The sequence below is a fragment of the Gobio gobio genome, assembly GCF_949357685.1.
Source record: "Gobio gobio genome assembly, chromosome: 10".
Taxonomy (NCBI): Eukaryota; Metazoa; Chordata; class Actinopteri; order Cypriniformes; family Gobionidae; genus Gobio; species Gobio gobio.
Window position 1 is genome coordinate 41,779,863 of NC_137116.1, and position 13,721 is coordinate 41,793,583.

A 13,721-nucleotide genomic window follows, 5' to 3' on the forward strand; every position below is an offset into this window, starting at 1 on the left:
ATTCCTATAAATATGCTCTGTGAGAGAGCAGCCCAGAACTTCTGGCCAATAATGTTCAGACCAGAATTTATCAACAATAAGCGGGACCCGTCCCAGTGCAGCACGTGGAAACTGTGCACTGTGTTCTAAGAAGCGAGTGTGTCCTGGGGCTCGAGATTCGTAGGGTGGAAGGGGGTAGTGACGCTGGGTGCTAAAAAGATTCCATTGTCTGGCTCGGTGTCGATATGTTGCAAAATCCTAAAATACCATTTTCTTTAGCATGCTATTCATCGCAAATATTGCCCTGCAGTCAGGGTGTATAGGGTAGGTTTAGGGGTCAGCATAGCATAATGTAGGAAATCAGCAGTGTGACTGATGAAATCTTTAGAATTGGCTGCGGGGCAGAGTTTGCGCAGAACTGGATGTTATGTGCCTGTCTGTCAATGGGAGGATACCGCACCCTATTTTGGAGCTCCCACCCCATTTCAAGTAGTGCTCATTGTAGAGTCAAATGACATCCAGCTGCACCTCTCTGGATGTCAAACGGGGTGGAGGTATAGTCCACCAGTCTCTGGGGTCACTCTCAAAAAAAAAAGGGGGGGATACAAAAAAGGTACGAAAGCTGTCACCTAAAGTGTACACATTATTATCTAAAAGTAACATACCTTCTGAAAAGGTACCCAGTGACAGCATTTGTACCTTTTTCTGAGAGTGGGTGGAGGGATAGGGTTATGGTGTGGTTGGATATTGTAGCTCCACCCATTAGGCCCTAATTACATTCGCTCCTCCTCGCTGGACGTCTAGCGAAGGGGAGCTAGACGTAAGCTCCACCCATTTGCTCTGCAGTAAGCAGCCTCTCGATACATATTTTAAAAATATAAACTTTCAGTAGACAAAAACTCACTTAGTCTTGAAAAGTATTGAAAGTTGTTAGTTTTGAAAATGATGTGATCAGCTTTATACAGTGCATGCCATAGACTGTAAGAATCCCGCCTTGTTTTCATCCATGAAAATCTCAGTATGAAAAAATGCAGTACACACCTCCACATCACAAACGCGAATTTTGAAGCTGTTATGTTTATTTTTTAAAAACAACACAAATGTTCTAATCTAGTCACTTATTAGATATAGATACATACTAATAAGTGACTAAGAACGTTTGGGTTGTGTGTGCAGTTTACATTGTATAACAAAACATCCAAGTATTGTCAAGTTATGTTTACCACAGACCTTATTTTACTCTTAAATCCAATAAAAAATGAAAAACTATTATAAAACCCCCATAGGAAAATCTTGAGGGAACTGCTGGCGAATTAATCTTCCAGGTTTTGACATTACGGAATTACAGCTTCTGGTTCAAATGTAAAAACCCAGAGTCCCAGAGTTTTTCAAATGTAAAAACTCTTGGAAAAACTCAAGTCTTTAGCCTAATTATTTATTGGCAATCAGTAATAAATTATTGTGTATTTTTATTGAAATGTACATTTATTTAAAGCTATACTGTGTGATATTTTCCCCCATCTAGCAGTTAAAAGGTATATGACCATCCAGTGAATATTAGTTTCTCTTCCTCTCAATTCCGATTTCGTTTTAACTCCTACGGTGGCCGATTTAGTCCAAGATTAATATGGCTTCCAGTTCGACCTCGTCCACATTCGACACGGTGCCATCGAGTGTTAAAACGCGAAAGGCGAAGCTTGAATTCACGGGTATGTCCCTCTTTGGCTGATGTACTTTCAAGATGGAGGGGCAACATGGCGACCCGCATTCGAACCCATTACCGTATGTATTTTCAATGGCATATTATAAACTTACGAGAATACTTTATTACTTGAAAGAAGTAAATATACATTAATGAGCACATATATTTTTGAAAGAACTAAGTGTTTTTAGCTAAGAATAAACTAAAAAAGTTACACAGTGTAGCTTTAAATGTAGGCTACTTATTATAGTAAACTGCAGGTGCTATAATAGTGATTACCACAAACAAAAAAACGTCTAACGTCTTAACGTTTACACTTCAAATGGCATTTGTTCTTTGTTTAGCTTCCTAAAGTCATAGACATATAAAGTGGAATAAACTATACATTTATACATTTTTCTCTCTTTTTCTTCTATACAACAGTAACATCACCACTGTCAATATGGTTAATTTCAGCACTGACAGTAATTGTCGGCACACTCGTGGAGTCCTCAGGTGGTGTAGTATGTACTTTCTCCACGTTTGCTGCATTTCGTAGTCTGTGCTGTAAGGGGAAAGGGAAGCGGTCCAGTGGTGCATGTTCAATTTTACAGAGGGTGTCTTCACTGTCGCTGTTGTATCCAAGGTTAGAATGACATAGCTCGTCCTCTTGAGAAGAGAGCTGCACAGCGATTGGCAGCTCGTCTTCTGTCTGAATTGCCTTTTCATTGAGAACTCTTATGACATCAATCTCTATTTCTTCACCCTCATCATGGCAGGGTTCAACTTTCCGGAATGTGTGATGTGCAAAGAGGCTGATGCAGAACATCTCCACAATTACAGAATAGTGGTAGATTACTGGTAGAAAGGGAGGAAATCATTATTGTAAAAAATTGAAGCAGGTGTATTCCAGTTTCCAGATCCCAAAACTTTTGGAGAATCAAAGGAAATGTTTTATATATCTTACATTGAGAACGAAACAGGTCAGAGAAGGGAGGAGTGCAGGGGATGACATTCAGCGCACCCATGGTCTCCAGAATTCCACTCTGTAGTCCACAGAGGACCAGGACAACAATAATGCAAATAAACTTGGCTCGAACACTGTATCCAGGCAATGCCCTTTTCGAAGCTTTATAAAACAGCAAGTAGCCATAAAAGGACAGAAACGTGGATACGGCAATGATGGCATTGACATACATGTTGAGGTTAACCGAATTCACCTGAGAAAGAGAAAAAGATGACAAAGTCACCAAAACTAACAATGGTGAAACCAATACTAATACTTTCTTGAGCCCCAAATCAGCATATTCGAAAGATTTCTGAAGGATCGTGTGAATGCTGAACATTCAGCAATAAATAAAACATTTAAATAAATTTAAAATAGAAAACAGATATTTTAAATTGTTATAATGTTTCACAACATTACTGGTTTTGCTTAGACTGGGTAAACCCAGCCTGATCTGCCAGCGATTTGATTTCGCCCGGCAACTCAGTCTGGAAACCCGTACACTCATTTCTACTTCTTCTGTTACACTTTTGCGGGAACCAATCACAGACTGGCTTATCCACCTGGCCCGCTATTGGAGGGATTATCACGATGACGGATAGAGAAGCGATGGGTCGTTGCCAAGGGAGTAATCCAGCACCCGGAAAGCGTACTTTCCATAGGGGCAGCTGTTGCTAACCAAGCCATCACCTGCTGTTAGGGTGACCACCATCACACAAACCAAATGTGGGACAATTACTAAGTTTGCGTGGGACAATGTGGGACATGTTACCGACACTAAAACATAACCTGAAACTGTTACACAATGTCTATCTAACTTAATAAAAACATTTGTATTCTGCCTTTCAGATGATAAAAATACTTTGTTCTTTAGTCCCTTCCAGAAAACACCATTACATCAATGTAACATTGTACATGTCATTTAAATTCAACATCACTGAGCCCAAAGGCAGCAGGCATCAGATCTGACCAAGTCCAATAATGAACAAATAAAATATAAAGCAACATGAAATTAGTTCATTGACAGTCTTATATATTATATTATATTATATTATATTATATTATATTATATTATATTATATTATATTATATTATATTATATTATATTATATTATATTATATTATATTATATTATATTATATTATATTATATTATATTATATTATATTATATTATATATTAAGAATATAACCAATTTACCGAATTATCCATTCGTTTACATGGAACAAATCCGCTCCACATTTTGATTGACAGCCGTCAGAACCTACTAGTGACTGTGTTTACTCCTTTCTTTTCAACCATTGGATAGGATTTTAAAAACGGCTGTTGTTGTATTTGTGAAAGGCGGGATGTACTTCTGACGAAGCGCTGTTAAATATGTCTAGGTGAAAAACGATGCCGCAAAAAGAATAAATGAAATGCTTTCTTAAAAAGGCAAAAGAACGCATGCATGTCTTCTTATGATAATTAAAAACCAACAGACTGATGAAAATGCGGGACATTTTCTCAATATGCGACGTGCGGGACAAGGGGTGAAAATGCTGTGCGGTACAACGCAAAGCGGGACGGGTGGTCACCCTACCTGCTGTTACCATCCCATTGACTCCCATTCATTTTGGTGTCATTTTGACAGCGAAAAACTTTGCATCTGAGGCGTTTAAAAACTCAATTTGTCCATTGTTTATTTCTAAAGAAACACGACAATGTATAGAAAGCTCCATTACCTTGTAGCTTACACTATCGACCCGTAGAAGCCGTTTTTGTAAAAAATAGGCTAACGATTGCATCATAACCACGCGACTCTCGGCGCGCAGTAGCGAAATTACCGTATAGACCCAAGGAGAAGCTCGCAGGCAATCTTTTACTGTCTATGAGGCAATCGGGGGGACAAGGAGGCATAAAGTCTGATAAAGTTAAGTGAGAAGCATGTGGAGAAGCCCATAGAGAGCCAAAAGCACGGGACAAATTATGTCAACAATGTGATTCAGATTTCACTTTGCACAACTACTAGAAGACTTGCCACAGTGAGACTGGTTGCTCACGTCACATCTATGTCGTCAAGCTCAGTCTGAGGCTGTGCAGTACGCTCAGCCATCAGAAAGTGAGTGCTTCTACTTGACTTCACTTTTTCTCCGTGAAGTCTATGGGGTCGCTGTGTCCATTTCTTTTACTGTCTATGGTCGTTGCCCATTGATCACGCCTCTTGTGGTCTGATTGGTTGAAGGACTATCCAATTGCATACAGAGTCATTTGAATTATGCTTGTTTATCACGCCTCTTGTGGTCTGATTGGTTGAAGGACTATCCAATTGCGTACAGAGTAATTTAATTTATGCGTGTTTATGCTCGCGTGTGCAGTAGAAAATACAGAGTAGACTCCCTCCAATGTTCAATCTTAAATTGAGCTTGGGCTGGTGATAGTCAGACAAGGTTTTGCTGTATTTTTGATCAAATAAATGCAGCCCTGGTAAGCATAAAATACTTCTTTCAAACACATAAAAAAACTGTAATGATTCCAAACTTTTGAATGGCAGTGTACTCCAAATAAGCTGGTATTACTTTTTAATACAGCACCTTATGAATGGAACTGAGTATTCAAGAAAAAATTTTTATTTTTAAAAAAGATTCATTAAAGGGTTAGTTCACCCAAAAATGAAATTTATGTCATTAATTTATCACCCTCATGTCGTTACAAACCCGTAAGAAAAATGCAGAGCTGACGTAGAAAGTTCTTTACTAATAGCGTAGGATAATGAATTGGAAGAGAAGAGATTGTTGAATAAAGTCGTTATTTTTGTTTGTTTTTGCACACAAAAAATATTCTCGTCGCTTCATAACATTAAGGTTGAACCACTGGAGTCACGTGGACTATTTTAATGATGTCTTTACTACCTTTCTGGGCCTTGAAAGTTGCAATGACGTTACTGCCTGTTTCGGAAACCTCTCGGATTTCATCAAAAATATCTTAATTTTTGTTCCGAAGATGAACGAAGGTCTTACGGGATTGGAACGACATGAGGGTGAGTAATCAATAACCCTTTAAACTCAGTTACATGAAAGCTTCTCTCCATAGGCCTATCGTCTAAATATTACACTATAGTGAGCCCAAAGCAATGGCGTATTGTACTTACATCACCGTAGTCATATTGTTCATTTGTCCAGAGGACAAGAGTGAGGAAAAACAGGATTGTTCTGACCACAGAGAGCTGAAGAACAGCAGCCATCATCCATCCAACACTGGTCCTAATGGAGAAAAAAAGGTTAAGATTCCACCATTAAAATGAAACAGTCCATTTATTATAAACGTACTTCAAGTTAAAGGCTGGTGTATGTGTGATTAAATACTTGTTGATGTCAAAGAGAGGAAGACAGCAGCAGCAGCAACAAGGGAAGGGGTTTGGAGACACCTGCTCCCCTGCTAATACCTCCAGCATGCGGGTTTTCCCCCCGAAGAAGTCTTTGATAAGACCCATGAACTTCAAGAGTGTAATAGAGTGATATCTGCCAAGAAATGTAAAGTATTCCATACAGATATGACTGGCCATTTGATTAAAAAACATTCAAAGCAACAGTGGAAGTCAAAAGTCACTTACAGAGATGCAATGAAATTGCACAAAGATGAGGAGCGAGGAACATATAGCGCAATGATAGACGTCATCCCGAAGACCTGTCAAAGAAACAAAATGTTGCCAAAAGCTAACTAAAGGCATGAAATGAATTAATTGAGTGCTACTTTACTGGATATATTCCCAGGATCCACAGGCTGAGATGTCTACGCCGCTGAGAGGGGACATGGCGCAGAAAAAAGCCGATCTCCTCCAAGAAGAGAGCAAGCAGAAGCACAGCAAACACAGCGGGAAGGAGGAACAACCAGAGATCGTTCTTGATTGCTAGAAGCACAACAAACAAAACCACATTCTTAAAAAAATAAAGCTTCAACCGGAGATTTCAGTAAATAGTTCTCCGTCTTTTAGAAGTAGGCTACATTTTAAGAATCTAAAGAAGCTTCTTCCACAACAAAAAAACCTTTAGTAAAATGGAAAGGTTTCATGAATGTTCTTCATAGAACCAAGGATGCTTATTTTTGAGACTCAAAGAGACATTATTTCCCATCCTGGTACCCTTCATGTGTCTAAAATAGGACATCTAGTCCCCCAAGCTCAGAGGCACACTTTTGTCAGCTTTGAGGGTAAGGAAAATGGCTCAAATAGCTCTGTAAATATTGTTGACTGATGAGCAGTTTCATCTGTGTTGTCTTTTTCACTGCATATACAAACTGTATAGCATTTAATCATACCCATGTGTTACATTGCAGCGTATTGTTGCTGTCATTTTCCAGGGAAAATTACATTTAACATTGTAGCACAGATCATTAGCAGCCAACAGCAGAGCTTGGTTCGATACGTCTACGTTCATCATCATGTTGTGTTCAACCTCTTACCTTTAAAGAACTCAGATGACAAAGGGATCCCACCTCCCATGAACGTGCAGTTGTCCACCCTCCCCATTGTTCAGTGAAATCTGAAAGACTGATGAAGCACAAGAGTTTCGATTGGGAGTCCTTAGACGTCAGGATCCAAATAATTAAGTAAACACACGCTTATTTGTTATCGATTAAGATACAAAACCCTGTGCAAAAATAGTGAACGATTTAGATAAATAGGCAATTGCGTATAAATAGTTACGCCAAATATATATCAAGGTGGCTTCTTATTGCCTAAGGGATGTCTTTCTGAGCTCACTTATTAATGATTGACTTAAACACAGGTAGGGCGCAGGTAGAGGGCCAAGTCCATCTTCCCACAAGTCTCAGACAACCTTGCATTAATTTATGTTTGGAAATACAGAAATGTATAAACATTTTAACACAGCTCAAAACAAAATAATTATATTTTTATAATTTACTTTAAATTAAGCCTATAATTTCAGACATTGATCATGTTTAATGTTAAAAAAAACGTTGCTGGTTATTGATTACTACATTTTTAAAGGAATTATACTTGATACAAATATTTTAACATGAATTGTACTTAAAGGTTGAACGATTGATTCGTAATCTAGATTTGTAATCTTAATCGAAATAAACAAAGTTTAGCTATAAAGGGATAGTTCAACCAAAAGGAAAATTCTGTCATCATTTACTCACCCTCAAGTTGTCCCGTAAACATTAAGACAGGATACCTTGAGCAATAAGCATTTTATATTAATAACACTTACATTTAATTCAGCAGGAGAAAGGAATCCATACAGTTTTGAAACTACTTGAGGGTGAGTAAATGATGACAGAATTTTCATTTTTGGGTGAACTCTCCCTTTAGGTACATTGACGGAATTTGTTATCGCTGTTATACGGTAGGGGGCACTATTAGCTACGCTTAGATACTTTTACGTATTAGATAGGCCTACTTTCTACGTATTAGATATATTTACTATTGAAAAAGTAGAGAAATCTCCAGTTCAAAAAACAGGTAAAAAAAAAAGAGAGCAGAAAAAAGAGCTAAAAACATTATGCACGTTGTAGTTTTTGAAAAAACGTTCAAAATGTGTTTAAAAGAAATAACAAACTTAGCCACATTCAAGTGTAAAAAAAAAAGCTATAATAAAACGTATTAATAAAATATTAATAAAACGATATTTTTTTTGTCTAAAAGCAGAGGCTCTGTTCTTTCTTTTGATATATTGCATGTTCATATACAACAAAATACTCTGGGGGCCATGAAAGTATTTTTAAAATGCTAATAATGCTTGTGTTGGCTGGCAACTAAAAAATGATAGCGGGGAAAGAGATAATTAAAATGTTGGGATGCAACCTGTGGTCGTTTGAGCGAGGGACTTTTATTTTAAAATCCATTATTAGAAACGAATCCGGAAGTCAAACGATAGATGCACTTGGTAAACATTAAGCATTAAGGCAGGATGCCTTAAAATTGACCATTTTATATTAATAACACTTACATTTAATAAATAACCAAGTGCTAATAATATAAAAACGCTGCATTTAAATGGCTCATTGAGACATTTAAAGTACAACTGGTTTGCAGTAACAATTTACTGAAATTTAAGTTTCCGTTAATAACAGGTACGTCGGTCATGTTACAGAGCATCTCCAGAATTTGTGCTGTTTAATATTCTTTCGTAATATACTTTATTTACCCCCCCCCCCCTTTCTTTTCGAATAGGCCTCTTTATATAATTTCCTTTGTTGACTATTGAGCCATAATTCATGTATTGTCTAATAGTGTGTTTCTGTTTGCTAAAATTTTACAGAGGATCACTAAATCAGAGTGAAGTGAACCGAGTAATGAATTTGCTTTAAATTGTTTTAAACAGAGCTGTGTCAGTCAGCAAATAAACTTATGGAGAAGCAGAATCATGATGTGGAGGTGGTTCGTGAGAGGGAGTCCGGTGCAGCGGAGGCGATCACGGAGCCGCAGTCGCTCTCTTTCCCAGAGGTGTTCCGCATGATTCAAGCAGGAGAGGAGGTACCCGGACTCCAAAAGCTGGAGGTCAATCCTTGTCATGAACAGCCCACGGTTTCTCAGATGCCCAGAAAGTCAAAACCATGGGAAAAATGACTCATGTTTCCTATTAATAAAATATGGACTGGTTCGCACTTCACAGCACATTTTGCTTGTATGCAAACGTAGTTAAAACTAAGTTTGCTTTGCAGTATATGACTTTAATACATGGCACATGCATAGCACACATGGATGTAAAATAAAGCATGGGTTAAGAAATGGCCTAACTTTAGCATAGTAAAAATGCCCGATGATGGTGCTACTTGCATTTAACAGTTTGGCCAGTCAAGATTAAGTGAGGGCTATCACCCGACTCAAACCCAAAGCCTTTCAGTTAAATGGTTCCTCATTGCTTCATGTGCTTGCAAAATGTTAACACACATCCTGCTCATTAGAGGAAGTGATTTTCACTCACAACTGTTCAACAAGCAGTCAAATGTACAGATCAGAAATAAGATAACAGCAAAGGTTCTGGAGTATACCAATACTCTGGTGGAACAAAAGAATGAACGGATCAGAATGGCTTGGCTCATGTCCGAGTACAATGCTTGATTTCGTTTACTCATTGGCAAGTCAGACCTCAGTGGACTGCTTTATACAAACAGCCTTTAATAAGTACTTTATTTTTCATCCACAAAAATAATTTTGTTTCGATGGTTAGTAAAAAAAGCTGAAAATTCAAGGTATAGAACTTCCCTGAATAAAAAGACATTCAAAAGTCAAAAGTCCAAAATGATGGACCAAAGGCAAGTGCAGCAGAACAGCAGGAATCAGCCAGTATGTGCATTTGAGTGTCCCAATGGGGTAATTTTTTAAAACGGTCACCCCTGATTGGTCAAAACTCTTCTGGTTCGCCCACCTCGTTCTCTGGAATTACAAAACCGTCCTGTTGAAAGACAGAAAAGAAAAGAAAAAAAATTAACAGAACTGAGTGGGCTGAAAATTTGTAAGTTTCGAACTCTCTTTAAACACAATGATATACACTTACGTCCGTGGCATAGAGAATATCCACAATCTTTTGCAGTGTAGGATCACCCTCACCCTCTTTCTCTTGGCAGATGAGCTCAATATTTCTCAGCTTGCCAAAGTAGAAATCCCTTTCCTTTTCCATGTCAGCAATGGTGGCCTTCAGGTCATTTATCTGAAAAAATAAAAAGATTAACATCTGAACAAAGTGAAAATATACGGCTAAAGTCTTCATTTATTGTTTCTTGTAAAGTCTTACCATCTGAGTAAGTGCTCCTTTCTCTTCATCACCACCGCCCGTTCCTGCACTTCGCGTAGCAGCTGGAGCCGTCTTTGGTGCAGATTTAGGCGCTGCGGCTGAACGCTGTGGAGCTGAACATCAACAGGACATCCATCATCTTGTTATACATGTCAACCTGACTTGAGGATAAAGGTCAATTCCGGTCTCAAATTCACTTGTTAATGGACCAGTTCTTAAATGGTTATATTTCCAATATTAAAGCTGAAATAATAAATTCAATTTAAAAATAATCTGTTTCTAGAATACTCCATCGATAAGTGCCGTAGCCCCAGAAAACTGCATGTCTGTTGTTTTGAAATGTGCAATACTTGGAAATGTAGGAATCACCATAATGTGAATGAGAAAATCCCCAGAAGTGAAGCAACCTAGTAGATAGGAGAACAGGCAGTGTGGCTTAACTAAACTAACTAGTAGTTCTCAACATCTTACCAACAGGGGCCATTGGCTTGACTCCAGGTGAGAATCCTGTGTCTGAAGTAAACAGAAAAATCCATGCACAGGCAACGTAAGGCTCCAGCCATTCTCACACATGTAAAAACAGCTAAAGCATGTACGACTGGCCCACTGGTGCATGATTTGGTCACACCCACATATTCTGGGGTCATAATCCATAACAGCTGCAGCTGCCATGCGCCTGTTATCATTAGGACAGCTAGCTTCCGACAATAAAGATAGTCCCTCATACTTCTAAGAGGACTATATGAACCCAAAAAGACTGATTTTGATAATTGGTCATTAAAAAAAAATATTACTATCCATTAAATGTTATTAGGAGATTTATGCATGATATTTTCTCCATAATGATATGCCTAAAAAGGCTGTAATTAGTATTGAGAACTTCCTCGCTGCGTCCAAAACCACGTACTATCTGAGTAGGTACTACATTTGAATTTGAAGTTACTTCTCGACCGTTAAAAAGTATGTTCTATATAGTATGAAGGTAATCCGGACATACTGCATCTGCCATGTTGTCATTATCATGTGACCTACCAGCATCAGTTAGGTCCCTTAACCTCCATTCATAAATCCTCTCCCATGGCCTCATGAGATCGTAAAGTGTCCATCAAATGCACACTTCAGAATCTCGTCGCAAGTAGGTCATCTGGGGACTTTCCACCTACTGTTTTTCGAATGCTATGTATTCGGACATACTACACTGTTGGCATACTGTTTTTCGCATACTAAAAATAGCAGAGAAGTAATCGATTTTGGACACAGCGCCTGTCTGTTCTCCCTCCTTACCTGCGCTAGGCTTCCTTGGCTTGTTAGCCTGGGCTGCTGCTGTGGCTGCTGGACTCTGATTGGCTGCCATTTCTTGTCCCTGTCGAGCTGCCACCGGATCATATTCCTTCCCATCATAGTTTGCGTCAAAGAACTTCTTAAACCACTGAACAAACTCAAAGTTGTCCTGGAACTTGCTTTTCACAAGCTTGTCAACAGGAATAATCTACACGGAGATGTCAAAATAAGCAAAAAAAAGTGTTACGCTTTAAACATTGTAAATCATGAATATATTGAGTGTGGCAAAACACAATTTGTGTGCTAATAAACGCCACTGGTTGACATACTTTGCTAACACCCATCTTTTTGAAGCTTGCTTGAAGAAGTTTGAAGTTGTGGATGTATTCGTGCTCATGTTTGGCCTGGAATTTGACTTTCTTCATTGGAATACACGATGGGAACAGCATGTCCATGAATTGACAGTAAGCAGAACCTTAAAACACATTAGCGAGACAGTCAGCAAATAAGAAACAATATAAATATATAATTGTCACTTTACTATCTTTGTTCATTCCCTCACTGACCCAAATATTTACAGACAAACTTAGCATGCAAATAACACCTCATTCTGACATCCCACAATCATTATATATAATCGTTATGGTCAAAAGGCAAACTAGGCTTTATGTTTATCTCAGAGACTCCGTCGGTAATTTAATGATGCTCAAGTTGGGAGTATGAAGTGGAGGGGCCAGACAGCTGGTCACTGACCTGAGCACAGTTGCTCGATCTTGGCATGGCTCATCTGTAAAGACTCGTTTATCCATGTGAGCATGTCATGGCGGCTGAAGTTTTCACTTGTCACTGATGTCGAGAACACGTTCACAGCCATGGCTCAGACAAACCCAATTATTTAAAGCTGATGTAGACACTTTGTTGCTAGAAAAAGAGGTTGAGTTAAGAGTTCAGGCTCATTTCCTTAAACACACATTCACACCCTTAAACCCATCATCATCTTTACTTCCTACTTAATGTCATTTCAATGTGTGGCTGTATATTTATATCCATCTAAGAGTTTCAGGTCTGAAACACATTACATATGGAATAAAAATCGGATATTTGTTTGTCTTTTGTGTAGGACGTCCATTGAACGCGCTGCATTCATGTAAAAGTTGTAAACTAATCTGTCAGAATTATTAATCTCTCATATAACATAACGTTAAACGGTTGATGCTCTTGTAATAACCGTTGTCTTAACTGTCGAACATTTAAATCACAACATTGAAAGGCAAGTATCGTCCTAAGTGAGCAAAACTACCATAAAGAGCAGTTTTTTTTCTGTGTTTTTGTGTCAAAGATAAAATCAACGCCTTTATCTTACATTTGTTTCTGAAAGTCCAAACTATGTTGGGATGTGAGTGAACCGGGCTGCAGTTTCACCGGCGTGTCGTTCGTAAAGTGCCGCTTCTGCTGCAGGCTGGAAAAAGGGATGCGAGGCAAGCCTGCAACCACAGCAGAAGCTTACTAACTAATCACAGATGTCAAAATAAAAGTCATTATCTAACTAAATACTGCCTTCTGTCAAAATAAAAGTAATCAACAAAATAAAGGCCAGGACTCAAACCATCAACACTTTTTATAAATTTAATAAAGTAAAAATATGCAAATTCAAGCTATATTTATGTTGCCTATTTTTTTTTTAAATAAATTAATACACTTACGCATATTGTATTGTTTCCAATAGGACAATCAACTTAATCACTCACTTGGAGGCAAGTTTTAGAGCAATATGTCGTCAATTAAATATTTTTTTTGCTGAGCAAAATGTATATATGTCTGTATGTGACTAGACTTATTCCCACAACTTTCCCAAGCCCAGATATCATAATTGAAAAATTCCCTAATATTTCATGAATATGCTTATTTTCTAATATCGTTATACTTCTATTAACTTCATGTTATCTGTTCTATTAACTTATCTATTAAATATCCTTTTTATTAAACTAAACTTTAAATTATTTTTGAAATATTTCCTTTCTCGCTTCTAAGCA

At 38.0% G+C, this 13,721-nt stretch overlaps 2 protein-coding genes across 2 annotated transcripts; both read right to left on the reverse strand.

Moving 5' to 3' along the window:
- Positions 1-1,044: 1,044 nt before the first annotated feature.
- On the reverse strand, positions 1,045-7,193 carry LOC307132735 (organic solute transporter subunit alpha). The gene is made up of 8 exons (XM_079827261.1): positions 7,106-7,193; positions 6,403-6,554; positions 6,258-6,331; positions 6,010-6,165; positions 5,796-5,907; positions 2,628-2,880; positions 1,581-2,518; positions 1,045-1,117 (listed from the first exon to the last, which is right to left on the reverse strand). The coding sequence occupies exons 1-7, from the start codon at positions 7,170-7,172 to the stop codon at positions 2,094-2,096; spliced, it is 1,239 nt and encodes a 412-aa protein (XP_079683387.1). The 5' UTR covers positions 7,173-7,193; the 3' UTR covers positions 1,045-1,117; positions 1,581-2,093.
- A 2,569-nt stretch (positions 7,194-9,762) lies between these two features.
- Positions 9,763-13,196, reverse strand: mapre1a (microtubule-associated protein, RP/EB family, member 1a). The gene is made up of 7 exons (XM_079827268.1): positions 13,052-13,196; positions 12,442-12,609; positions 12,018-12,163; positions 11,692-11,896; positions 10,408-10,520; positions 10,171-10,323; positions 9,763-10,068 (listed from the first exon to the last, which is right to left on the reverse strand). The coding sequence occupies exons 2-7, from the start codon at positions 12,560-12,562 to the stop codon at positions 10,018-10,020; spliced, it is 789 nt and encodes a 262-aa protein (XP_079683394.1). The 5' UTR covers positions 12,563-12,609; positions 13,052-13,196; the 3' UTR covers positions 9,763-10,017.
- Positions 13,197-13,721: the final 525 nt, after the last annotated feature.